Source organism: Cebus imitator, unplaced genomic scaffold (genome assembly GCF_001604975.1).
Source record: "Cebus imitator isolate Cc_AM_T3 unplaced genomic scaffold, Cebus_imitator-1.0 Scaffold375, whole genome shotgun sequence".
Classification (NCBI taxonomy): domain Eukaryota; kingdom Metazoa; phylum Chordata; class Mammalia; order Primates; family Cebidae; genus Cebus; species Cebus imitator.
Genome location: NW_016107690.1, coordinates 1,513,615 through 1,538,849, shown reverse-complemented (window position 1 = coordinate 1,538,849; position 25,235 = coordinate 1,513,615). Strand labels below are relative to the sequence as shown.

At 58.6% G+C, this 25,235-nt stretch overlaps 2 protein-coding genes across 3 annotated transcripts in view; both read left to right on the top strand.

The window, feature by feature from the left end:
• THOP1 (thimet oligopeptidase 1) overlaps window positions 1–19,233 on the top strand; it is a 26,289-nt gene extending 7,056 nt beyond the window's left edge. Inside the window, exons 3-13 of one of the 2 annotated variants that reach the window (XM_017507461.2) lie at window positions 739–887; window positions 3,364–3,471; window positions 6,677–6,779; window positions 11,562–11,722; window positions 13,352–13,487; window positions 13,865–14,231; window positions 14,648–14,849; window positions 16,624–16,810; window positions 16,970–17,098; window positions 17,759–17,895; window positions 18,759–19,233. In XM_017507461.2, coding sequence (XP_017362950.1) covers window positions 739–887; window positions 3,364–3,471; window positions 6,677–6,779; window positions 11,562–11,722; window positions 13,352–13,487; window positions 13,865–14,231; window positions 14,648–14,849; window positions 16,624–16,810; window positions 16,970–17,098; window positions 17,759–17,895; window positions 18,759–18,914 — 1,835 coding nt within the window. In that variant the 3' untranslated portion in view covers window positions 18,915–19,233. The remainder of the gene's footprint in view (window positions 1–738; window positions 888–3,363; window positions 3,472–6,676; window positions 6,780–11,561; window positions 11,723–13,351; window positions 13,488–13,864; window positions 14,232–14,647; window positions 14,850–16,623; window positions 16,811–16,969; window positions 17,099–17,758; window positions 17,896–18,758) is intronic. The other variant, XM_037730995.1, reaches the window with a different exon arrangement.
• Window positions 19,234–24,361: 5,128 nt separating this feature from the next.
• The window catches only part of ZNF554 (zinc finger protein 554), a 16,830-nt gene continuing 15,956 nt past the window's right edge, over window positions 24,362–25,235 (top strand). Inside the window, exon 1 of the mRNA XM_017507460.2 lies at window positions 24,362–24,565. Within this exon, the coding sequence (XP_017362949.1) occupies window positions 24,513–24,565 (53 nt within the window). The 5' untranslated portion in view covers window positions 24,362–24,512. The remainder of the gene's footprint in view (window positions 24,566–25,235) is intronic.

Below are 25,235 nucleotides of genomic sequence, written 5' to 3'. Positions count from 1 at the left end.
TTTGAGATGGAGCCTCACTCTGTCACCTAGGCTGGAGCACAGTGGTGTGATTTCAAATCACTGCAACCTCCGCCTTCTGGGTTCAAGCGATTCTCCTACGTCAGCCTCCCAAGTAACTGGGATTACAGGCACATGCCACCATGCCCCACTAATTTTTGTATTTTTAGTAGAGATGGAGTATCGCCTTTTTGGCCAGGCTGGTCTCGAACTCCTGACCTCAGGTGATCTGACTGCTTCAGCCTCCCAAAGTGCCAGGATTACAGACATGAGCCACCTCACCTGGCCTAAAGCTTATGCTTTAGTAGCCACTGACTCTTCCTCTGCTCAACTTAAAGCGCAGATGTGCTCAGGAAATTGTAAGTGGTTGATGCATTTAAATGTGACCATCGCCAGCTGCAGCTCCGTCTAGAACGGAGTTCTGTCAGCCTCCCTGTTTCATGGTACCCCGCTCTGTTGGGGTCCTCATTGGCTTGGAGTGCTTGGAGTTGAATCTGTGTTTTTCTTTGGTCTATAAGATCCCCAAGGACCTGGGCGACAGCACCTGTTTCTCCATCCCAGGGCCCAGGCTGGAGGGGATGGTGGCGTGTGCCTGTTGTCCCAGCTATTCAGAAGGCTGAGGCAGGAGACGGTTCTCAGGGGATTCAGCAGACAGGCCTGGGCTAGGGGAGGGGTCAGGGCAGCACCTGCTGGTTGCACCGGGCCCGTTCTCACCCGTCTCCCTGCTCTCCCCCATTTCAGTTCAGAGGAATAGCCTTGACTTCCCCCAGCACGTTTCTCCCTCTAAGGACATCCGCACGGCCAGCACGGAGGCTGACAAGAAGCTCTCTGAGTTTGATGTGGAGATGAGCATGAGGGAAGACGTGTACCAGAGGATTGTGTGGCTCCAGGTGAGGGGTCCCGCGGGGAGTGTGGTGGCAGTGGCTGGACAGGCTGAGGGAAAGCCCACGGTGGTGAGACTCTGTAAGACAGGGAGAATCTGTCAGGCCGGGAGAATCTGTCAGGCGGGGAGAACGTGTAAGGCCCGGAAAACCTGTCAGGCGGTGAGAACCTGTAAGGCGGTGAGAATCTGTAAGGCCGGGAGAATCTGTCAGGCTGGGAGAATCTGTAAGACGGGGAGAATCTGTAAGGCCAGGAGAATCTGTCAGGCGGGGAGAATCTGTAAGGCGGTGAGAATCTGTAAGGCCGGGAGAATCTGTCAGGTGGTGAGAATCTGTAAGGCGGTGAGAATCTGTAAGACAATGAGAATCGTTAAGGCCGGGAGAATCTGTAAGGCGGTGAGAATCTGTAAGGCTGGGAGAATCTGTAAGACAATGAGAANGAATCTGTAAGACAATGAGAATCGTTAAGGCCGGGAGAATCTGTAAGGCGGTGAGAATCTGTAAGGCTGGGAGAATCTGTAAGACAATGAGAATCTGTAAGGCCGGGAGAATCTGTCAGGCGGGGAGAATCTGTCAGGCGGGGAGAATCTGTAAGGCCGGGAGAATCTGTAAGGCAGCAGCAGCAGGGGGTGGAAAGCTCTTGAGGACTGACGACTCCTGCTCTCTAGGTTCTAAAAGCGTAATGAGGAGGAGTTCTGGAGCAGATGCAGGCGGGGGCTGCACCGCACGGGCCTGCACTCAATGCCCTCAGCTGTGTGCTTCGTCAGGGTTAGAGTGGGGAATTTTAGGTTAGGTTTGTCTTCGAACAATTTTTTTGTTTGTTTTTTTGACACGGAGACACGCTCTGTTGCCAGGCTCTGGAGTGTGGTGGTGCGATCTTCGCTCACTGCAACCTCTGCCTCCTGGGTTCAAGTGATTCTCCTGCCTCAGCCTTCCGAGTAGCTGTGACGACAGGCGCACGTCACCACGCCCAGCTAATTTTTGTATTTTTAGTAGGGATGGGGTTTTGCCATGTTGGCCAGGCTGGTCTCTATCTCTTGACCTCATAATCTGCCTGCCTCAGTCTCCCAAAGTGCTGGGATTACAGGCATGAGTCACCATGCCCAGTGGTACAGCACCTTTTTTAAAAAAACTGTTAAAAAATGGTAACGGCAAATAGAGTATGGTGACAACAGCAAGGGACAGAACACTGGGGCTCCCTGGCTCCCTCACACTCAGTTCCTTTTCTGTTTTTTGATTTTTTGCTTTGCTTTGTTTTGAGACGGAGTGTTGCTCTGTTGTCGCGGCTGGAGTGCAATAGTGTGATCTTAGCTCATTACAGCCTCCATCTCCCAGGTTCAAGCGGTTGTCCTGCCTCAGCCTCTGGAATAGCTGGGATAATAGGCATGCGCCACCTCATCGGACTAATTTTTGTATTTTTAGTAGCAATGGAATTTCACTGTGTTGGCCAGGCTGGTCTCGAACTCCCCACCTCAAGTGTTCTGCCCACCTCAGCCACACACAGTCCTGGGATTACAGGCGTGAGCCACAGTGCCTGGCCCATTTTTTGTATTTTTAGTAGAGATAGGGTTTCACCGTGTTGGCTAGGCTGCTCTCGAACTCCTGACCTTAGGTGCTCTGCCCACCTTGGCCTCCCAAAATTCTGGCATCACAGGCGTGAGCCACCATGCCCAGCCATGCATGTGCACTTTCGTTTCCTTTCCTAGCCATCCCCCATGTGGCCCAAACACCCCATCCCCACGTGATGTGAGATAACAGGGCCTGGTGACATGGCCCCATGGGCTCCTACTCCCCGAGACGCTCCTCCCAGCATGCAGTGGGGCTTTTGCTGTTGATGTCACGTGATTAGGAGAGACCCAGAGACCCTTCTGCTGCTGTTCATCCTCTTAGCTGAGGACCCCTGGAATATGCAGCACCGTGTCCCCACAGTGTCAGGAAGATGCTTCTTCCAGTACACATCAGGGTGGCCTATGATAGCAATGCATTATTTTGTTTTTTTCTTTAAATGCAAACAGGGTTTCACATGTTGCCCAGGCTTGTCTCAAACTCTTGGGCCCAAGCAATTCTCCCACCCCCACCGTCCAGAGTTTCTGTGGAGACGACAAGAGGTCCCTGCACAGGTGCAGGAATGGGTGCCCTTGTCGACTCTGCCCAGTGCCCCCAGCAGGGACGTTTTGCAAAACTATGGTGTCATCTACACCCCGGGTACTGACCTGGGACGATCAGCGGTGTTATTCCTGTTCTGCCATCGCCCTGGTGAAGGAGCTCTGGGCTAATGTCAGTGTGGGGCTCTTTCAAACAAAGCAAACACTTGCGCTCAGATTTCGTGTAGACACAGGTCGTCGTTTCTGTGAGATAAATGCCAGGAGTTCAGCTGCCAAGTTCCATGGGGGCCAGATGATCAGGTTTTTAAGAAACTGCCAAACAGCTCTTTGGAGTGTTTGCACTGGCCCATGTCTTAGATGCCTTGATGTTCTTATTCCAGGAGAAAGTTCAGAAGGACTCTCTGAGGCCTGAGGCTGCGCGGTACCTAGAGCGGCTGATCAAGCTGGGCCGGAGGAATGGGCTTCACCTCCCCAGAGAGACTCAGGAAGTGAGTGCTGAGTGTGGGGAGTGCCAAGCGTGGGGAGCGCCGGGCCAGGGGAGTGCTGGGAGCGAGACATACAGGGCAGGGGAAGTGCTGGGCTCAGGGAGTGCTGGGTTCAGGGAGTGCTGGGCGTGGGTAGTGCTTGGAGTGCTGGGTGCGGGGAGTGCTTGGTCCCAGGGAGTGCTGGGTGCAGGGAGTACTGGGCATGGGGAGTGCTCGGTCCCAGGGAGTACTGGGTTTGGGTAGTGCTGGTTGCGGGGAGTGCTCGGTTCTGGGGAGTACTGTGTGTGGGGAGTGCTGGTCGTGGCTGGTGAGGCTCCCATGGCTTCTTGCTCCTGCCTCCTTGGGAGTGTCCTCCCTTCAAGGCTGACCCCCTAGCCTGATGTCCGTCTTTGTGCTGCCTGAGGACATGAACTCTGGCAAGGCAGGTACATGCAGACATGGGGCACAGAGGCTCAGTAACGAGGGGAGCCCCTCCACTGGCTGCCCACTGTGCCTGATGTGGGCGTCTCAGGGGTGATATGAATTAGTTGGTGCAGAGCTGGGAGGACAGCGCTGAAGTCAAGCGTCAAGTGTTAGCAGAAGATTGGGGTTTGGTGACGCCAACAGAGCAGGGGTGACTGCCACTGAAAAGATGTTTGTCACAGTTCCCAGGAACTGGCAGCGTGCCACGCGGGAAGCAGGGCTGGGTCAGGAGCTGTGCTCTGGGCAGGGCCTTCGTTGTGGTCCTTTGCGAAGGTGTGGGCGTGGTGGGGAGTGCGATCAGTGGACCATGCCAGCCGGCCCTGGCGTGGGGGCCGCCCTTCATCAGGTGCCTCGCCCCAGGGTGTTGGGGTCCAGTGGCTGTACCCAGAGTGTAGGGGCTCGAGGCTGGTTAATTTGCATGAAAGATGTCTGCAGCGAGTTGCTGGCTGCCTCTGGGAGGGACCGTTTCTCCAGGGCCGGCAAGGCCCCCAGACGTCAAAGCATCAGAACGCAAGTCCCGACTCAGGATGGTGTGACCATGATGCGTGTTCCATAGAGACCGTGCTTGGAATGCTGATTTCTCCCAGGGTGGCCACCTGGGCACCTGCTTTCCTGTGTTGCTGGGCACCAGCCACGGCTCCAGCGAGCCTGCAATGGCGCAGGTGAACTGAAAACGAAAGTTACATGAAATTCGCAACACCTCCTGTCAGATAGTCTTTGCTTCAGGGATGCCGCCAGAATGCCGGCCGCTGCGAGTGTCCTGAGCATGGTTAAGGCAGGCCAGGTGGGCTGTGACGCTCTGTGCGTTAGGTAGTGAATACGTACATGATTTATGAGATTCTCAACTCACAATGGGTTTATTGGGACATACCCCCGTCCTAAGTCAAGGAGCATCTGTCCAGGAAAGAAAACACATGGCTAAAACAGGCCCCAGGCTGCAGCCACAGCCCCGTGGCTGTCCCTGTTCCTGTTGTGTAAAGCTACCGCTATCCTGATTAGGAGCATCTCTACCTGATGGCTGAGGCAGCCACAACTCAGAGAGGCCAGTGCGTTTGTCAGTGAAACCAGCACTGATAAAAGCGGAATCAGGGTCCCTCTCAGGACTCAGGGGACTGGGGGTCTCAGCTCAGCTGTAGAGGACAAGAGTCACAGTTATTTTTATTTATTTGTATATCTCTTTATAGAGGGAGTTATACTCTGTCGCCCTGGCTGGAGTGCAGTGGTGCGATCTCAGCTCACTGCAGCTTCCGCCTCCTGGGTTCAAGCCATTCTCCTGCCCCAGCCTCCTGAGTAGCTGGGATTACAGGCGCCTGCCAACACACCTGGCAAATTATTTGTATGTTTTCATAGAGACAGGGTTTCACCATGTTGGCCAGGCTGGTCTGAAACTCGTAACCTCAAGTGATTCACCCACCTCGGCCTCACACTGCTGGGATTCCAGGCGTGAGGCACCGCACCACAGTTATTTTAAAAAGCCACTCAGCTTCTCGCATGCCCAGCATGTGTGGTTGAGTGCACGGCAGAAGCCACAAACTCTCCACAGGGACCAGTGAGCAAGGAGGGCCAGGGGCAGCCCTGCACGGAGGGCAGAGACTGGAAGAGGTGCCAGGTCCGGACCCTAGCAAGCAGAGTTTTCGGTTTTCCTGCGGGCTCTTCGGGCCAGCACTGTTTGCACATTGAGTCTCCAGAGCCTTCCCTGGCATTGCTGGGTTTGTCTGCGTGTGATGGCGAGAGAGGGAGACGGAATCCCCCAGCAATCTCTCCCAGGAGAGGCCCAGCAAGCCCTCAGCTGTTTGTGAGCCAGGGGCCTGTCCGACAAGCTATGGATTCCATGCAAAGCTGTGGGCACAGTTTCCCGCCCCCGCTGCACTCTGTCCCGTGGGTGAGCATTTCTGCTCCGGCCCCGTGGAGCTGGGCTCCAGACCCGCCCTGGCGGAGCTTCCAGTGGGAAGATCTGAGTCAAAGCCTGGCCCTGCCACCAGCCTGTCGTGTTTCACATGCCCTCAAGCCAGGTGCTGCTCACATAGTGGTCGGCTCCTAGCCCTCACAGCTACCAGAGGGGCCCCTCGAGATTGAGTTCTTGGTATCCTCTATCACCAGGGTCGATTTTTAGCTGTTTCTAAAACCACCTTTACCAAATAAGGGATAAAACGTTCAAAAGCTGCCCGACACGGTGACTCATGCCTGTAATTCCAGCACTTTGAGAGGCTGAGTCGGGAGGATCACTTGAGCCCAGGAGTTCAAAACCAGCCTGAGCAACATGGTAAAACCCCAACTCTACCAGACGTACGTAAATTAGCTGGGCGGAGTGGCATGTACCTGTAGTCCTAGCTACTCAGAGCTGGGAGGTTGGGGCTGCGGTGAGCTGAGATCGCCTCTGCACTCCAGCCTGAGCAACATAGTGAGACCCCGTCTCAGGAAAATGTTGACAAGCTTAGGCTGTAGGCTCTGAAGGTGATTCCTGAGTGGATAGGAGGGTCTGAGGCCCTCTTGGCCAGAGCCACACCTGACAGATGGGAGCACAGCCCTGAGGCTACCCAAGGCCACCCAGCTCCGCAGCCTCATGGTCTCCGTGTCTGTCCGTTCTCTGCCTCCCGCCTCACTCTTTCGTCCCTGGTGGTCTCTTCTTTCTGCCTAGTTCTTGGGGAAATCCCTTAGCCTTAGGTGGGAGCGTTCCCAGGACTTTGCGTCTTCCTGCGGCTCCCCCCGGTCTCTCCCTCCTCTCATGCCTCGCCTTTCCCTCTAGAAAATCAAAAGCATCAAGAAGAAGCTGAGCCTCCTGTGCATCGACTTCAACAAGAACCTGAACGAGGACACAACCTTCCTGCCCTTCACGGCGGAGGAGCTGGGTAGGGACCTGGCGTGGGGGATGGGCAGCTGTTGGTCCTGGGACTCACTGCGGGGCTGGCAGGCCCTCAGGCCGTGCTTCCTCCCGCAGGCTTCTGTGGTGAAGGGCGGAGGGAGGCCAAGGCAGCTGCATCTGACCGCCTGGACGAGGGCTTTCCTCACTTGCTACACTCCGGCCGAGGCGTGTCCGACCAAGATTCCACCCTAATGGAAAATGTCTCTGGCAGTGGCGGGCCCCCAGGCCAGACAGGGCAGCCAAGGGTGCCAGTGTCAGCGATGGCCCTGAGGCAGCAAGAACATTCTCTGGAGACCCCACTTCCTGCCTTTTTAAAATGTATTTAGAGATGCATTCTTGCTCTGTTGTCCAGGCTGGAGTGCAGTGGTATGATCTCGGCTCATTGCAACTTCCACCCCCTGGTCAAGTGATTCTCCTGCCTCAGTCTCCTGAGTAGCTGGGATTACAGACACGTGGCATCACACCAGCTAATTTTTGTATTTGTAGTAGAGACACAGTTTCGCCGTGTTGGCCAGGCTGGTCTTGAACTCCTGGGCTCAGGTGGTCCTCCCGCCTCGGCCTCCCAAAGTGCTGGGATGACAGGCGTGAGCCACAGTGCCCAGCTGGGCCAGAATATTCTAATGAATGCTATAGAATATAATGTCCAGTTCTAGACTCTAACTGTGGTTGCCTCTGAGGTGATGGGTAGGGACAAGGCCCTCATGGTCCGAGGGCTTCTTGGGTGGCTCGATGTCCAGTGACCTGGGCGCACGTTCCCTGAAGGAGCGCTCGCAGGTCGGGCACCACTGTGCTTGGCTCAGCCCCTCACGACCCTGCTGGGTCTCAGGCAGTGCGTCTACCCTCAGCTCCCCCCACCAGGGAGAGAAGACAGCCTCCAATCTGCAGTAACGTACATTTCCCAGCCCCAGGGACCCAGCCCCTGCAACTCAGTGGGTGCACTGCACCCACACCATCCCCACGGCCGTCCACATTGTCCCTGCTGTCACCCACACCCTCCCCACCGTCACAGTCTCCCACACCATCCCCACTGTCACTTACACCATCACCCGCACCCTCCCCACCGTCACCCACACCATCCCCACCGTCACCCACACCATCATCCACACTCTCCCCGCCGTCACCCACACCCTCCCCACCATCACCTACACCATCATCCACACCGTCCCCGCCGTCACCCACACCATCCCCACGGCCATCCACATTGTCCCTGCTGTCACCCACATCATCCCCACCGTCACCTACACCATCACCCACACCGTCCCCACCATCACCCACACCATCATCCTCACCGTCCCCTACACCATCACCCACACTCTCCCCGCCGTCACCCACACCCTCCCCACCGTCACCCACACCATCATCCACACCGTCCCCGCCGTCACCCACACCATCCCCACGGCCATCCACATTGTCCCTGCTGTCACCCACACCATCCCCACCGTCACCACAGTCTCCCACACCCTCCCCACCATCACCCACACCATCACCCACACTCTCCACACCGTCCCCTCAGCCACCCACACTGTCCCTGCGGGGCTGTTCCTCCCACCTGCTCGTGTTACCAAGCAGAAGGGCTCGATGCCCAGTGCGCTAGAAGCGAGTGTGGTGGCACCAAGTTTTTGAGAAAACAAAAGCTTTTCATTGCAAGTGGCTCCCAGGGAGATGGCGTCCAGCTCACATCTGCCTGCTGTGCCCGCTTTCAGGCAGTGCTTTGGTTAGAGAAGGTTTAGAGGCGGGTTCTGGGGTTAGCAGGTGATTGGTGGACGGAAAGGGGACGAGGTCGGGAAGGTCCTCGGGCACGCATGGTTGTCTGTCCATGCCAGCGCACAGGTCCGGGTGCACATCCTGGGGAAGTTGGTCTGAAGTGCAGCAGAAGCTCAGTCGGTGTCAGCAGGCTGCTTCTGCAGACCCCGCTGGGTAACGGTGTCAGCAGGCTCCTTCTGCAGATTGCTGGGACACGTGTTCCCCGATGGCAGCCAGCTGTGCTCTCTTGTCAGCGTATCAGCTGCCGCCATTCACATTCGCCGTCCTGCACACTCAAGAGCATGTGTTGGTTTTGGTGTCTAACTCTTTGGACCGCCGTTCCGTTTGTCCAGGCTGAGGGGCCTCCCATGCAGGTAGCTTGAGTCCCACGTGGCAGGTGATGGTGGCGCACGCCTGGGTAAGGGTGGTCCCCCCAGGCTCTTTGCTGCCCCAGGGCCTGTTTCCCTTTGTGTCAATCATTTGTCAGGAGACGCTTAGTAACCCTTTTCTTTTGCTTACAACAGAAGACCTAAAGCCAAGTAGTTTATAAGAAAAGGAATTAACTTGTCACAGCTCTGGAGGCTGAGAGGTCCCAGGTCAAGGGGCCGCATCTGATGAGGGCCTTCTTCCTGGTGGGGACTCTGGAGCCGTAAGGGGGCCAGGGTGTCACCTGGTGAGAGGAGGTGGCTAAGCGAGCCGCCCAGGTCTCCTCCTCTCCTCACAAAGCCCCAGTCCCACTGCTACATTAATCATCAATCCCTTCCTTAGTCCATGAATCCGTGAATGGGTTCATCCATTCCTGAAGGCGGAGCCCACATGACCTGGTTGCCTGTTAAAGGTCCCAGCACCCAATATCACCATCCACCAACACCCCCGTCCCTTAATACCACTGTCCCCAATACCCAAATCCCCCAATAACACCATCTTCAAATGCTGTTGTCCCCAATGCTGCTGGCCCCCAATCACCATCCCCCAACACCACCATCCCCCCAACGCCACCATCTCCCAACACCCCATCCCCCAGCGCCCCATCCCCCAGTGCCCCATTCCCCAGCACTGCCATTCCCCCAACGCTGCCATCCCCCCAACACCCCCATCCCCCAGCGCCGCCATCTCCCCAGCACTGCCACCCCGAATGCTGCCATCTCTGGGATTAAGTTCCTTGTGTGTTTTGGAGTGGATGCCCCCACCTAGACCCGAGACCCGTGAGTGTCGGTCACTCGCCCTTCTCACGCACTTGGTGCCGCATCCATAGGTGACTTTTGCTGCCCTCATTCCTCTGAGCGTTAGTCATCCTGCTGTGACTCTGAACCTTCCTCCTTGCCCGTTTCTTACTGATTTGTTTTTCTCCCTGCCGTGTGCATGAGGCTCCTGTCTTATTCCCAGATTATCATCCGTTACCATTTATCTCAGTGCTCAAATCTCCCCACACCAACCCTTGGGAGCCCCTCCAGACAGTCCCCGTGTCCTTGGAATACACCTGCTGTCCTCTGAGCCTGCTCTTCAGTTGGGCACATGGTACCTCAGGCTCGGCCTCTGAGTCGGCTGTTACTGTTGGACACATGGTGCCACAGGCTCACCCGGGCTCTCTCTGCCCCAGCGCTCAGATGAGCCATTTCTTGGAGGAGCGGTGGTGCCTTTGAGTGGAGGGTGATTCAGGAAGCAGAATCTGGGCCCCAGGTGTGTTCATCACTGCAGGGGAGCAGCGTTCCAGGACGTCGTCAACAGAGTCAGGGAGCAGACGCGCATCTCTGCATCACCCATGGGCACACATATTCTTCTCTTCTGTGTCTGTATATAAAATCCACAAGTGCCACAGGGCATGGTAGGGCATACCTGTGGTCCCAGCTACTCGGGAGGCTGAGGCAGGAGGCTTGCATGAGCCTGGGAGTTCAAGGCCACAGTGAACTATGATCGCACTACTGCATTCCAGCCTGGGCAACAGAGCAAGACCCTGTTTCTAAAACAATTAAAACTTTCATGAGTGCACTTTACAGCTTTACTTCCAGTCCAGCACTGCTGAGGCACTCTGGCCGTCTCCCTTGCTGTCTTTAACTCCCGTCTCTGACCATCAGCTGTCACCCCTGGGTGGCACACTGTTGAGATGGAGCGATGCCGTTTGAAGGCCCCTGCTCCTTGGAAGGGAAGATGCGCAGGTCTCAGGAGGCTGCTCTTTCCCTTCATCTCCTCCCGCCCCGCCCCCGCCACAGAGCCCAGCTGGGACATTGGAAGCTGAGCTCAGCCTGCTGAGTCCCTGGGCAGACATTGCCAGGCTGGTGCTGGTGCCGGCGTGCAAATGGGGAGGTGGGGCTCTGCCACATGGGACTCTTGGCTCCCTTATCAGCACCCACCCTCACAGGCTGGTCTCCCAGAATGTCCCCTATCAGCCACCAGCCCCTCATCCTGATCATTCTTTCTCATCCTTACCACCCTGGAGGGCAGGGTGAGCCAGTCTTTGTGTCAAAGCTTCGAACCTGAGGCATGGTGGCCTTGGTGTCTCCTGAGCCGTGAAGCGGGAGCCCTGGAGGGTTTCAGTGTGGGGTGCTGCTGCCCCCATCTCCCCTGGGGCTGTCGCCGGGAGCCAGGTGGGAGGCTGTGGCTGCCAGGCAGCAAGGTGCTGTGTCCAGCCAGGGGTTTGCGGGTGGAGACAGGCCGGCAGGGCTGCAGTGAGCAGCTCTGGGAGCAGGGATTGGTTCTGTCTGAGGGACGAACCTGGAAGTGGATGCACACTGGGGCTGCGTGCTGACAGCCACTCTTCCTGCCACCCTCCTCCCTGTACACGTGGCGGTGGCGGCAGCACCCTGGAAGCTCACGCTGTCCAGGGGTTGAGCTGGATTTAGCTTTAAACCCTTTGGGGTAGGAGATCTGCTCTGGGGGTGCGAGGGGTTTCCTGGTGGGGTTAGAGGGAGGACCTGGCGGCAGGTGGTGGCCAGGCTGTGGCTGCTCCCTGAGGGCCCCCTTGTAGTTTTTCAGGCAGAAGGGAAGCCCACCCCTCTGCTTTGACAGGACTGTTCTGTCCCCATAGGAGGGCTCCCCGAGGACTTTCTCAACTCCCTGGAGAAGACGGAGGACGGCAAGTTGAAGGTCACCCTCAAGTACCCCCATTACTTCCCCCTCCTGAAGAAATGCCACGTGCCAGAGACCAGGAGGAAAGTGGAGGAGGCCTTCAACTGCCGGTGTAAGGAGGTGAGCAGGTGCGGCCGGGGCCCCAGGGACTGTGGGGCTGAAGCTTGTGGTGCTCGTCGGCTGCACACATGTGAGGCACCTCCCAGTCTCCCTGGCCAGGCTCGTTGGCCAGCAGAGGCCTCCCTGTGGGGCTCCGCTGCCCCCTGGGGTTGCCTGTGCTGGGCTCCACCTAGACCCTGGGGCCACAGCTCAGGGCCCAGTTTGTCCTTCCCGAGCTGACGCTCCTGCTGCTGCTCTGAGCATCTGGCCACACACAGGTGTCTTCTCTCCCTTATCTGGAACTGCCCAGGTCATTCCTTTGGTCTGACATGGCGGTGCCCAGGCCTGAGCCTGGGTCCACAGGTGGGTCGTGACCGGGCCTTCTCGCTATGACCTGGCGCCAGATGGCCATTCCCACACAGACTCGTGTAACTGTCCTCGGTGCCATGGTGTGGTCAGGTGGCCTCTGCATTTCTCACGTCTGGCATCTGGAACAGGCAGGGGCACTAGGAGTGGGCCTCAGTGGTCTCCTGACCACACCATGTTGGTGTTCACGTGGCCGGTGAAAGGGCCTGGGGGACAGGCAGGTCCTGATCACTGCCAATCCCTGCAGGGGAACGGGGTGGGGCACCAATCACTGAGAGGAAGACAGGCGGGCACCGGTCACCGCAGGGGGCAGTGGGCAGTGGGCAGTGGACGGGCGGGCACAGATCACTGTAGTGTGATGGGCAGGCGCCAGTCACTGCAGGGGGCAGTGGGCAGTGGATGAGTGGGCACAGATCACTGTAGCGTGATGGGTGGGCACTGGTCACTGCAGAGGAGGGCTCCTTGCTGGTCAGGGGCCAGGAGCATGATTGGTTCAAACGGGGGGCCTGCCCTCTACATGTTGGCAGTGAGTTCTCGTTGCTGTACGCCTGAGTAGGCAGGCCCATGGACTGGGCGGACCTCAACTTCCCTAGCGCACCTTGGAAGGTCAACTGGGCAGGTGTCCGAGCCCTACGAGTCCTCGTTTCTAAATACTGTCCTGGCCCCCAGGGCTGGGTGCTATTGGCAGAGTGAGGGCCGGGCCAAGAGAGAGCACATGGGCGGGCTGAGTTCCAGGTCCCAGAGCATGTGCCGCCTCAGAGACTTTGCTGCTGGTGGTCGGCCTCGCCCCCACTTGACTGGCTTCTCTGCACGCACCTGCCTGGTCACAGCTGGGTTCCCTGTGGAGCCCGCATGCTGATGGGCACATCTGTCGTGTTTCTCCCCCCACCCCCTTGGTCAGCAGTGCCAGCACCTGGAGGTGAGGCTGTGTGCGTGTCGCGTGCCGCTGGAGATGGGCAGAGCCCTGAGACTGGGAGCCAGGGCCTGGACGTGGGGGTGTCCCCATGTGCAGCAGTGATGCCCTCAGAGCCTCCTCAGACAGCCTCCCCCAACATACCACATTCTGTGCACACAGCCCCCGTGCCCACACCACGTTCTGTGTGAGACCTTAGAGTCATTTACATTAAGGCTTATAACGACACTCGTGGTGTGACCAGAAGGGCTGTGTAGTGACACAGCCAGAGAGGGACAGGGGCCAGAGGCCAGACAGAGCTGGGATGAACCCCTGGCCCTGGAGGTGGAGGAGTGGCACCCTGGCTGACAGCACGGTAATGTCGGTTGCAGGAGAACTGCGCCATCCTCAAGGAGCTGGTGACGCTGCGGGCCCAGAAGTCCCGCCTTCTGGGGTTCTGCACGCACGCCGACTATGTCCTGGAGATGAATATGGCCAAGACCAGCCAGACTGTGTCCACCTTCCTAGGTAGCGCTTCTTCCTCCTCCACCAGGGTCCCTGTGGCGAAGGTTCTCAGGGTCACCCCTGGGGGCAGTTGGTGCTATCCCTAGGACCCTGTTCTTTCCCTCCATGGAGAGGGACCCCTTGCCCTGGCTCCCTCACTCCCCTGGAGGGACCCTCAGAACAGGGAAGCGCCCAGGCCCTGGCGTCAGTCCCATGCCCGCACCGGTCCCTCCGCACCCTTGTCCTGAGCGTGAGGATAATGGGCCCTGCGAGGTGTTGCTGGAAGAGACCCTCCTTCCAGACGGACGTGGAGCCTGGTGAAGCCGTGGCTGTGGGTGGGAGAACCTAGAGCCATGGAGGAGCCTGCAGGGCAAGACACCCACTTTCTGCCCTCCCTGCAGATGAGCTGGCGCAGAAGCTGAAGCCCCTGGGGGAGCAGGAGCGCGAGGTGATTCTGGAGCTGAAGCGTGCTGAGTGCGAGCGCCGGGGCCTGACCTTCGACGGGTGCATCCATGCCTGGGACATGCGCTACTACATGAACCAGGTGGAGGAGACGCGCTACCGCGTGGACCAGAACCTGCTCAAGGAGTACTTCCCCGTGCAGGTGGTCACGAAGGGGCTGCTGGGCATCTACCAGGAGCTGCTGGGACTGGCCTTCCACCAGGAGGAGGGCGCCGGCGCCTGGCATGAGGACGTGCGGCTCTACACCGCCAGGGACGCAGGCTCGGGGGAAGTGGTCGGCAAGTTCTACCTGGACCTGTACCCGCGGTGGGTGACGGCAGGGGGGCGGGGGGCGCGCCCAGGCCCTGGGTCTCCTCAGAGCCCGCACTCCCGTCTGAGATGGGAAGGAAGTCGTGGCCGGCTCTGCAGGGCCTCAGGGATGAACCTGAGGTGTAGCGCCCATGGGCACACCACAGGGGCCGAAATCAGCTATCCTGTTTCCACCCTCACTTGGCCACCCAGACAGGGTGCAGCTCTGCCCAGGCCAGAGTCCTTTAGGGGAGGGATGGCAGCTGGGCCATGCCATGGTTTTCATGCTGCCCGGTGCCGAGTCACTTCTGCTGAGAGGGAGGTTTAGAACCTCAGAGGCGCACAGCGGTCTGGGTTATGAGTCAAGTGGGTTGAGGGATGTGGAGTCGGGGACTCAAGTGCCTACGGGGCTTGATGCTGCCTCCACCCCCCAGGGAAGGGAAGTATGGGCATGCAGCCTGCTTTGGCCTGCAGCCTGGCTGCCTACGGCAGGACGGGAGCCGCCAGATCGCCATCGCGGCCATGGTGGCCAACTTCACCAAGCCCACGCCCGACACGCCCTCGCTGCTGCAGCACGACGAGGTGGAGACCTACTTCCATGAGTTTGGGCACGTGATGCACCAGCTCTGCTCCCAGGTGGGTGTGGGGCCCTGGCAGGGGCAGGGGCTGGGGCTGCCTGTGGTCAGTGGGGCCCGAGCTCGGGGCTTCAGCTTCCGGCTGTCTCTGCGCCCACCTGGTAGCTCCTTCATCTGATGCCACCCGACGATGGCGACTCTTTCTCATGCCTGTGTCCTGGGGCTGCCCCAGCAAAACACCACAGACCAGGGCTTAGACAAAGAGTATGTATGTCCTCCTGGTCCTGGAGGCTGGAGTCTGAGGTCACGTCGTCAGCAGGGCTGGCTTCCTCCAGCCTGTCCTTGGCCTGCAGACACCGCCTCCTCCGTGTCCTCGTGTCCTTGTGCGCTCGTCCTTCTGTGTGGGTCCTCAGCTCCTCCTGCAGGGCCCCCAGGCATGCTACCTTAGTGACCTCCTTAGACATCCAATTTCCAAGTACAGTCACATCTGGCCGGGCGCAGTGGCTCACACCTGTCATCCCAGCACTTTGAGAGGCAGAGGTGGGCAGATCACCTGAGGTCAGGAGTTCAAGACCAGCCTGGCCAACATGGTGCCATCTTGGGGCAAGCATCTTTCCTGGCACACAGTCAGCTGTCATTCCTCGGAAAAACTCTGTCTTGTGAAGGTGCTGAGAAGCACACATGTAGCTGTCCCTCCCAGGGGACCCAGGGCTGGGCTCCCATGAGCCTCTGGTCACGTGTTTGCCCACTGATCAATCCAGAGCCTTACTGTGTGTGTTTTGGGTTCAAGACACCTTATTGCTGTGCGGTGCTGGCGGGTTCACGTCGAACACATGGCCAGCGGTTCTGTCACCCGTGCCTGAACGTAGCTCGCACTCACAGGGTGTCCTCATGTGGCTCACGGTGGCCTCCTGGCACTGAGGGGCACGAGACAGTGCTCTGCACAATGCTTGGGGCCTAAACAGCAAAATCACTGAGAGCACAAAAATGCAAAAACCGTGCCCCCCTACACTGAGAAAAGCACCCTTGCTCACAGTAGGAGCGGAAGCGGAAGCCAGAAGACAGAGCAGCCCCGTCTGAGGAGCGCTGTAGTGCTGGCCTCTGGGGTTACCGAGGATCGTGGTAGGCGAGTTAGAAAACACGGAGTCTGGAATGAGGATTGACCGTGTGTCTGCCTTTCCTGGCTTCCCTCCCATGGTGTTTGCACGGGGCTCAGAGCCAACACACGTAGGAGCACGCCCACGGGCCTGAAGCCTGCCTTGCCTGCCCTGTCCCTGACCCTGGGGCCTGGCACGGCGAGTCCCTCTGTGCAGTCAGTCATCGGGATGAGGAGCGTGGCTGTGCAGTCCTTGGAAAAGCCTTGGTGTCACAGAGAGGACCTTAAGGATCACCCAGGGGTTCCCTGGCCGTCAGCTGCCAGCCACGGTTCCTGCGGGACTGGGTGAAGGGTTTTGCTTTTCGGGAAGGTTCCACACATGCAAGCAGGGAGACGCAGCACACCTCACAGTGTCCTCACAGACCTGGCCATCCCCAGCTCCCAGCTGCACCAGCTCCTCTGCCCCTCGGGTACAGAGCTTTCAGGGAACAGTGGCTCTGTGGATGGGGAGAAGCGTGGGTGGCCTCCAGGGACAGGCGTGTGGCTGGCATCTTCAGGTGTGTCTTGCTGGGACAGACAGTAGCCCAGGGGCCTGTGGGTCCTGGTCATTTTCCACATTTTGGGTGGGAGGGCCGGGCCCAGTGCGTCACCTGTGCACCTGGCACGTTTGCACTGTGGCAGCTGACACAGGCCAGGCTGGTGGGAACAGGCGTTCTGAGTCTCCGCCCCACCCCCACAGGCGGAGTTCGCCATGTTCAGCGGTACCCATGTGGAGCGGGACTTTGTGGAGGCGCCGTCGCAGATGCTGGAGAACTGGGTGTGGGAGAAGGAGCCGCTGCTGCGGATGTCCCGGCACTACCGCACAGGCAGCGCGGTGCCCCAGGAGCTCCTGGAGAAGCTCATCGAGTCCCGGCAGGCCAACACAGGTGCGTGCACCCACACCCACCCTGTCTCGGGGAGGGCGCTTGGCCCAGGGGTGGCGGCACCCAGCCAGGGCTTGGCATGTTCCCCAGGGGGGTCAGAGCTCTGGACAGAGTGGGCTGGGGCAGGTACAGAGGCCAGCTCCCTCCTCCCCTCCTGCCCAGGCCTCTTCAACCTGCGTCAGATCGTCCTCGCCAAGGTAGACCAGGCCCTGCACACACAGACGGACGCAGACCCTGCTGAGGAGTATGCACGGCTCTGCCAGGAGATCCTCGGGGTCCCGGCCACGCCAGGTAGCCACCCTGGAACTGGGCGCACCGTGGAATTTGGGGCCCCAGCTGCTTCCCCGGGAGGGTGAAGGGAGTTGGTCCCCATGCTTCACTTCACAAGTGCAGGAGTTTCTGCTGGGGAGCCACGGAGCGTGTCCCAGGCTCCTCGGGGACAGCGCCAGCCGAGACGAGCAGCAGGCCCAGGGTCAGGGTGGGTGTGCAGCCCAGCCCCGAGGAGGAGTGCATTTTCTGGACCCTTTGCTTTTGATGAAGCTGGTGTTTCTTTGATTCAAATTCGTGATACACGCGTTATGAAAAGCCTGGGAAAGGACAGGAAGGACTAGGAATTTCAGCTCCCGATGAGAGGAAGTGGGTCCTGTGTTGATTTGCACCTGTTCTTCCTGCATGCACGTGTGTTCATATGCACTAGGGAGGATCCATGACGCGTGAACACACGTGATACATTAACACAGCATGATTTTAACATGTGTTGTTTTGTGGGTTTACTGTCCATAGACTTTGAAACAGTCTTTCTGAAAGCATTTGAAGCAGTGTGTCTTATGCTGTTGCACAGACATGCCTTGGTTTATTGATGCAGTCTCGTAAGGAGGACATTTGTACCATGGCTCAGCCTGGGATTTTGGTGGGGGCTGCAGTGTGAACCCTGCCATGTGTCTGTCCCAGGAACCAACATGCCCGCCACCTTCGGCCACCTGGCGGGCGGCTACGACGCCCAGTACTACGGGTACCTGTGGAGCGAGGTGTACTCCATGGACATGTTCCACACGCGCTTCAAGCAGGAGGGCGTCCTGAACAGCAAGGTACGTGGGGACCGGGGTCTGGGAAGGGCGTCCTGAACAGCAGGGTACGTGGGGACCGGGGTCCGGGAAGGGCATCCTGAACAGCAAGGTACGTGGGGACCGGGGTCTGGGAAGGGCGTCCTGAACAGCAGGGTGGGGCCGAGTTGGCCTTTTCCCGGGTGTGCCAGGTGAACCAGCCTGGCCGAGGCACCTACTAGTCTTGGTGCGGTGCTGCTCCCCAGGCCCTGCAGGAAGCTCCACGCTGTACCTGCAGGCCTGGGGCTGTGAGTGCTGGGAGCTCCGCATCTTCCCAGAGGAGTCCTTCGGGACTACAGGCGGGTGAGGCAGAGACAAGACAGCGAGGTGGCCAGCGCCAGCCACCAAGGAGACCCCGATGAGGTGTCTCTGGCTTGGGAGCCATGTGCTGAGACAGAGCCCTCTTTGGGGGAGGCCTGGCTTGGCCTTTGCCCCGCTCCCTCACTGTGCAGGGGGCTGTTGAGCCCGTGCCTCCCGCTGACGTGCTGCGACGCAGACTCAGGGCAGCCACCAGAGTCCCTCTCTAGGAGCAGGTGGCTGCCAGCTCTGAGGCCAGCCCTGCCCTGTCCCACCGCAGGCTCAGCCTGGGTTTCAGTGGGGCTGATGAGGGGAGCCACCTTGGGAGTTGGGGCTCTGCTGGCCCCTCAGTACACACCCTGCTTTGAGATTCTGATGAGAGGCGGCTGCGCTCCCCACCCGTGCTGATGCAGGCAGCCCCCAGATCTCTCTGGGAGCCTGGAAGGGGTTGCTACAAGCCCCCCTGGGTGGAGGTGTGCAGACTCTTGGGGTCCTCTGCCCTTCCTCCCTGGGTCCCCACCCAGCTGCAGTGCTCTGTGTCTCCTCGGCAGGTCGGCATGGATTACAGAAGCTGCATCCTGAGGCCCGGTGGCTCCGAGGACGCCAGCGCCATGCTGAAGCACTTCCTGGGCCGTGACCCGAAGCAGGATGCCTTCCTCCTGAGCAAGGGGCTGCAGGTGGGGGGCTGTGAGCCACAGGCCTGCTGAGCCCGTGTTGCGACTGCCCCGTCTAGCCCGCGCTCCCGCCGACCTGGTGCCTTAGCCCCAGCCCAAGATGGGGCAGGCTCTGGCACGGCACCTGGGGCTGGCAGAGCAGCTGAGCGGCTGTCTCCTGCCCCTTGTCATTGTCTGTCCCCGCCCAGTGGCCCACCCAGCTAGAGATGGGGTCCTCGAGGTGTCTGGAGGCCTCTCGTGGCTGCCAGGGCCTCGTCTTTGTTGCACTAACACGTCCCCTTCCTGGGAAACGTTCCTGGTCAGGAGATGGCTGTTCTTTGAAATGAGATCATTAAAAAGAAAAAAAGGAGAGGCTCCCCAGCCTGGTCGTTGGCTCCTGCCCTTTCTGTCCTAGGATGGCGGGACATGAGGTCAGGGTCCAGCCCTCGCGTTGTTGCCGCACCAGGCCCTGGATGGGGGCACAGGTCTATGTTGAAGGGAGTGAAGGCCCCGGGGCTGGGGAACCAGTTCTGCTGGCCAGGCCGGCCTGCGGCGGTCTCAGAGACTTCCGCTCCCTGCGTGCTTCTCACCTACTGGCATTCTGGAACATGCCTTCCCCTCCCTGCTCGGCTCTGATCATCAAGGACCAGGCCCGGCTGCTAAGTCCACAAAGCCAGGCAGCCCCCTGTGCGCACAGGCAGCCCAGGCAGGGTTGGGGGTCGGCAGCCGCCCGCCCTCTCACTCCCAGGGGAGGCCCGGCTCGCTCGGGCTTCCCGGGCAGAGTCTCTGGGGGATCCCACTAGACATGAGCAAACCAGGTGAGCCAGGGCAGCTGCTGGTGGCTCGGCTGTGGCCCTCATCCTCATGGCCTTGGGGACTGCCTGTGCTTGCCCTCCCTGGTGGCCCTGCTCCCCTGGCTCTGGGCAACATGACAACATCTTAATCAGGGTCAGGGGCACTTCTTGGACCCTCTGACGGTGCTCAGAGGTGCCTCGGAGAGCTGGCGGCTGTGTCCCCAGCACCTGAGCAGGACAGGCGGATGCTCCTTGCTTCAACTCAAGCACTCTGATGTTTGCTCCCATCACTGAGCTTCTCGGAGCCCCCCTCGTGCCCTGGGGCATCCCTCCCCGCTCTTGGTCCTCCATCAAGGAGGCTGGCCAACGCAACCTGTGACCCTGCTTTCCGAGGCCCGATGGGTGGCCAGACGTCGCCTCGTCCTCACCTCAATTTGGGTGGGACTCCGGGTGCTGTGCTATCTGCTCCAGCCCCTCCTGTCCCATTCCCACCCAGCCCAGGCCGATGTGGCTCTGGCCACTGCCATGGGGCCTGCTCTGCACCTTATGCATGCTGGGCTCCACTCCGTGCACCTGCGTCTGTGTCTTTCCAGCTCTAGGGGCTGAGGGGTGAGTCTTGTCTTTGCAGAGCTGGACGGCACAACCCATGGCCAGGAGGGTTATGCCAGAAAGGCGGGAAGTGCTAAGTGGGCACACGACAGTGGCCTAGTTTCGAATACTCAGCCCAGAGCTGCAGCCATAGCTTGCACCTGAAGCCCCAACTACTCAGGAGGCTGAGGCCAAAGGACTGCTTGATCCCAGGAGGTCGAGGCCAGCCTGGGCAACATAGCAAGACCTCATCTCTACAAAAAAGTTAGCTGGGTGTGGGGCGAGTGCCTGTGGTCTCAGCTTTTTGGGTGGCTGAGGTGGGAGGATTGCTTGAGCCCAGCAGGGTCGAGGCTGCAGTGAGCCATGATCCTACCACTGCACTGCAGCGCGGGCAGAGGTAGAGGCGGGAGTCTGGGGCCGCCCTCATCTCCCCTGCACCAAGCCTGCAGATGCTTCCACCTTGTCCGCATCTAAGACCCAGGTGTGCTGCGGCACCCCAGCTGGGCCCTGGGCTGGCACTGCCTGGTGGTCACACACATAGCCTGGCCCGTCACAGCAGAGCTGGGGTCACAGTCTTGGGCTGCTGGGCCTTGAGCAGATGGCCTGACCATCCACACACCGCTCCCCTGGAAGGCACTGTTTAGATGTCAGTTGCCAGATGCCCCAGCAGCCCCCTCGGTGCTTGGCAGGCTGGGCCGCCTCCCCCAGCATGTCCCCTGCTCCTCTGTGGACACCCAGGAACTTGGAGGTAGCAGCAGAGTCTCGGTCCAAGGCCCCATGCCCCAGAGAGACGGTCGTCCTCAGAGCCTTCCCAAACGTCCACACGGGACACCCAGCTTTCCCCAAACACTCCAGGACAGAGCTGAGGCCCAGCCCCACACCAGGAACAGGGAGGGGGACACAGACCCACTCTGTCTCCCGGCTCCTCCACCCCACACTCCTGCCACAGGGCTCCAGCAGCAGCTATGAGGGCAGCCTGGCATCAGCATCCCCTGCCCATCTAGTTTGTCATTCTCCTTGGCCACTTGCTGCTCCCCTGTGGAGAATAAAAGGAAAAACATAAAATCATATATATGTATATAATATATATGAGCCTGTATGTTTCGGGATCTTTGCAACATTTCTCCATAAACTCATTATTTGTGATTTGTGTTTTTGACAAAACCTGAACGCAGAATGGATCTTCTCCCCTGTCACCAGTCCAGCCACCATGGGCGTCCCCAGATGTCCCTGGCTTCTCGTCCCCACAGTGCTGTCCCTGCCGGTGCTGCTGCCAACACGCACCCCAGGCTTTGTGCCCGTGGCCCAAGTTGAGGTCGTTCACTAAGTATTTCTCAAACCGAGAAGCTGCTGGGATCTTTCTGGTGAGCGGCCCTGAGCTCCGGGCAATACCACTGGGGCTGCTACAGGGATGCCCGGCACCGCGGGGTGGGCAGGCACTGTGTTCTCGTCCTCCCCGCAGGCAGGACTGGTGTTATAACTGTCCCTGTGTTCCAGATGGGGTGTCTTGGGAGCAGAGCCAGTGTCCTCTCCCTCCTCTCCCCAGTCAGCAACACCAGTGGAAGGCCACAGCCTTGCAAGGGGCATCCTGCGTGGGGCCTTATCCTCCAGGGCTGTCTGTAGGGAACGGAATGTTTTGTGAAACTCAGTTCGATTCTGAGATTGATGGGCAGCTTGCGGGTGGCTTGAGCCCTGGGCCGGGAGGCAGGAGGTCTGGGTTCAAGTCTCAAGGTAAATGGGGCCAGGGGTGAGTTCCAGCATGGGCTGGGGGCCGGGGACTGCCCATGTGGCTCCCTGGGGGACCGAGCTCCCGTGGCCATGCACAGAGCTTTCCGGTCTTTCCAGGCTGCATCAGGCCACTGGGATGCTCTCCTCTTCAAACCCTACACGGCCGTTGGATATTCCCCCTCGCCCCATCCTCAGCTCAGGAGGCCGGGGAGACGGAGCTCTGTCCTGGAGGCCATCCTATGCCCCCGGCCACCTCTCGTCATTAGTTTACGGACGGGCTAGTGATCTATTTTGGAGCACCTGCCTCAGTAATCCTCCATTCTGACTTGGTTAGAACTATTAGAGAAAGAATTTTATTTTTCCCTGAACTTGAAATTGGGAGGAGGAAATGCTGTGGGCACGTGGAGCTGCCTGGAGTCGGGCGTGCCAATCCGGAGGACTCTGTGGCTGTGATGGTGGCTACCCACTACGTCAACCAGGCACCTCGATCCCCGTTTACATTGGGGTCCAGTCGTGCCCTGAACTTGGCAGTTATGTCAGTCCAAACGTTCCCAGTTATTAGTTAGTTATTGCCTAGGCGTGGTGGCTCACGCCTGTAATCCTAGCACTTCGGGAGGCCGAGGCAGGTGGATCACTTGAGGCCAGGAGTTCAAGACCAGTCTGGCCAACATGACAAAACCCTGTTTCTACTAAAAATAGAAAAATTAGTCAGATGTGGTGGCCCGTGCCTTAGTCAGTGTGGGAACTGATTAATGCAGTTACTGAGACTATATTATGAACCTTTATGGTATATTAATTATAATAGTTTTACTATTTTAATTTCTCATGAATAACAGTAGAATATTAAATATTTAAACAGTAATTTCATTTGACTGGACGCAGTGGTTCATGCCTGTAATCCCAGCACTTTGGGAGGCTGAGGCGGGCAGATCACTTGAGGTCAGGAGCTTGAGACCAGTCTGGCCAACATGGTGAAATCCCATCTCTACTAAAAATTCAAAAATTAGATGGGCCTGGTGGCAGGTGCCTGCAGACCCAGCTACCTGAGAAGCTGAGACAGGAGAATTGCTTGAACCTGGGAGGTGAAGGTTGTGGTGAGCCAAGATCACGCCACTGCAGTCTAGCCTGGGTGACAGAGTAAGACTTGTCTCCAAAAAAAACCCGAAATACAAAAATTAGGCATGGTGGCCCGTGCCTTACTGTGAGAACTGACTAATGCAATTACTGTGACTATGTTATGAACCTTTATAGTATATTAATTATGGTAGCTTAACTATTATAATTTCTCATGAAAAATATCAATCAGAATAATAAACTACTTGAACAATTTATTTAAACAGTTATTTAAGCAATCATGGCCGGGTGTGGTGGCTCATGCCTGTAATTCCAGCACTTCAGGAAGCCGAGGCAGGCGGATCACTTGAGGTCAGGAGTTGGAGACCAGCCTGGCCAACATGGTAAAATCACGTCTCTACCAAAAATATAAATAATTATCCGGGTGTGGTGGCGCATACCTGTAATCTCAGCTACTCAAGAGACTGAGGCAGGAGGATAACTTGACCCTGGGAGACAGAGGTTTCAGTGAGCTGAGATGACACCGTTGCACTCCCCCCTAGACGACAAAAGCGAAACTCAGTCTTTTTTTCCTTTTCTTAACAATCATAGATTAACCTTTAATAGTCTTCATTTCTTTTTTTTCTTTTTCTTCAGTCTTTCTAAGGTTAAATTCAGGTAAGATTAACCTTTAATAGTCTTAATCAACAATTAAGCGGCCGGGCGCGGTGGCTCAAGCCTGTAATCCCAGCACTTTGGGAGGCCGAGGCGGGTGGATCACGAGGTCAAGAGATCGAGACCATCCTGGTCAACATGGTGAAACCCCGTCTCTACTAAAACTACAAAAAAAAAATTAGCTGGGCATGGTGGCGCGTGCCTGTAATCCCAGCTACTCAGGAGGCTGAGGCAGGAGAATTGCCTGAACCCAGGAGGTGGAGGTTGCGGTGAGCCGAGATCGCGCCATTGCACTCCAGCCTGGGTAACATGAGTGAAACTCCGTCACAAAAAAAAAAAAAAAAACAATCATTTTAATAATATGTAATGCATTGTATGTTCATATAATTTGCTTAATAAATAATAATAGTTATGAATATTCAATGGCAAGCCGCCGGGAAACGACGGAGCTGGGATTTGAGGATCGGCTCCGCGAACCCCAGAATGCACAGGATCCGACAGCCTCAGGGGCAACGCGGTCCCGCGGAGATACCGCCCGCCCGGAGGTGGCGCTGTGACCCAGCTGGAAGCGCCGGGAGCCCAGCGCTGCGCCGCGGAGCCTGCTGGGACTCGTAGTTCGCGGGCTCGGGATGCGCAGGCGCAGTGCCGAGTCCACCCCCGCGCGTCCGGGGTTGGCGGCTGCGGCTGCGCCTGCGTGGGGCGGCCGAGGGGCCGAGCGGAGGAGGCCTCCCCGGGACACGCAGGGGAGCCCGGCCGGCCTGCACGGGGCGCTCCCGCCTCAGGGGCCCTGCGTGGCACCCTAGCGCGCGCCCCAATGGTCACCTGCGCCCACCTGGGCCGGCGCGCGCGCCTCCCGGCAGCTCAGCCGTAAGTGCCGCCGCCTCCCGCGCCGCGACCTCGGCTCCGGGCCCGCCGGGGCTCTCGTGCTGCTGGTTCTTGCGTGGCCGGGTGCCCGGGGCGTGACCCTGTCGCGTTAGGGGCCCCACGGGAGGGTCGGTCGCCGGCAGCTCGCCCGGGGCCCCAGCGCCCAGGATGGCACGGTCTGCCCTTGCCCTGTGAAAAGGCCCCTGGATGAGAGACGCCTTAGCTCTGAGGCCCGGCCTGCAAGGACAGGGAGAAAACGCCTTGACTCTACCCCTAAGGACAGGGCGGCTGCCACGCTCGCACTCCGTGAGGCTACATCACAGGGTCTCCAGGAGGGGCGAACCCGCCCTCCAGGGGACACGGCCATGTCTGGGGACGTCTTTGGTTGTCATAACTGGAGGGCGTTCCTGGCACAGAGTGTGTGGAGCCCAGGGATGCAGCTCAGCGCCCTGCCCCTGCCCAGAGAATGATGCCAGTGCCCGCAGTGCCCAGGGGGAGAGACCGCACTTACACTTAGCACTGCAGTCCTGGTGTTAAGATAGCAAGCCTCCGCCGGGCGCGGTGGCTCACGCCTGTAATCCCAGCACTTTGGGAGGCCGAGGCGGGTGGATCACAAGGTCAAGAGATCGAGACCATCCTGGTCAACATGGTGAAACCCCGTCTCTACTAAAAA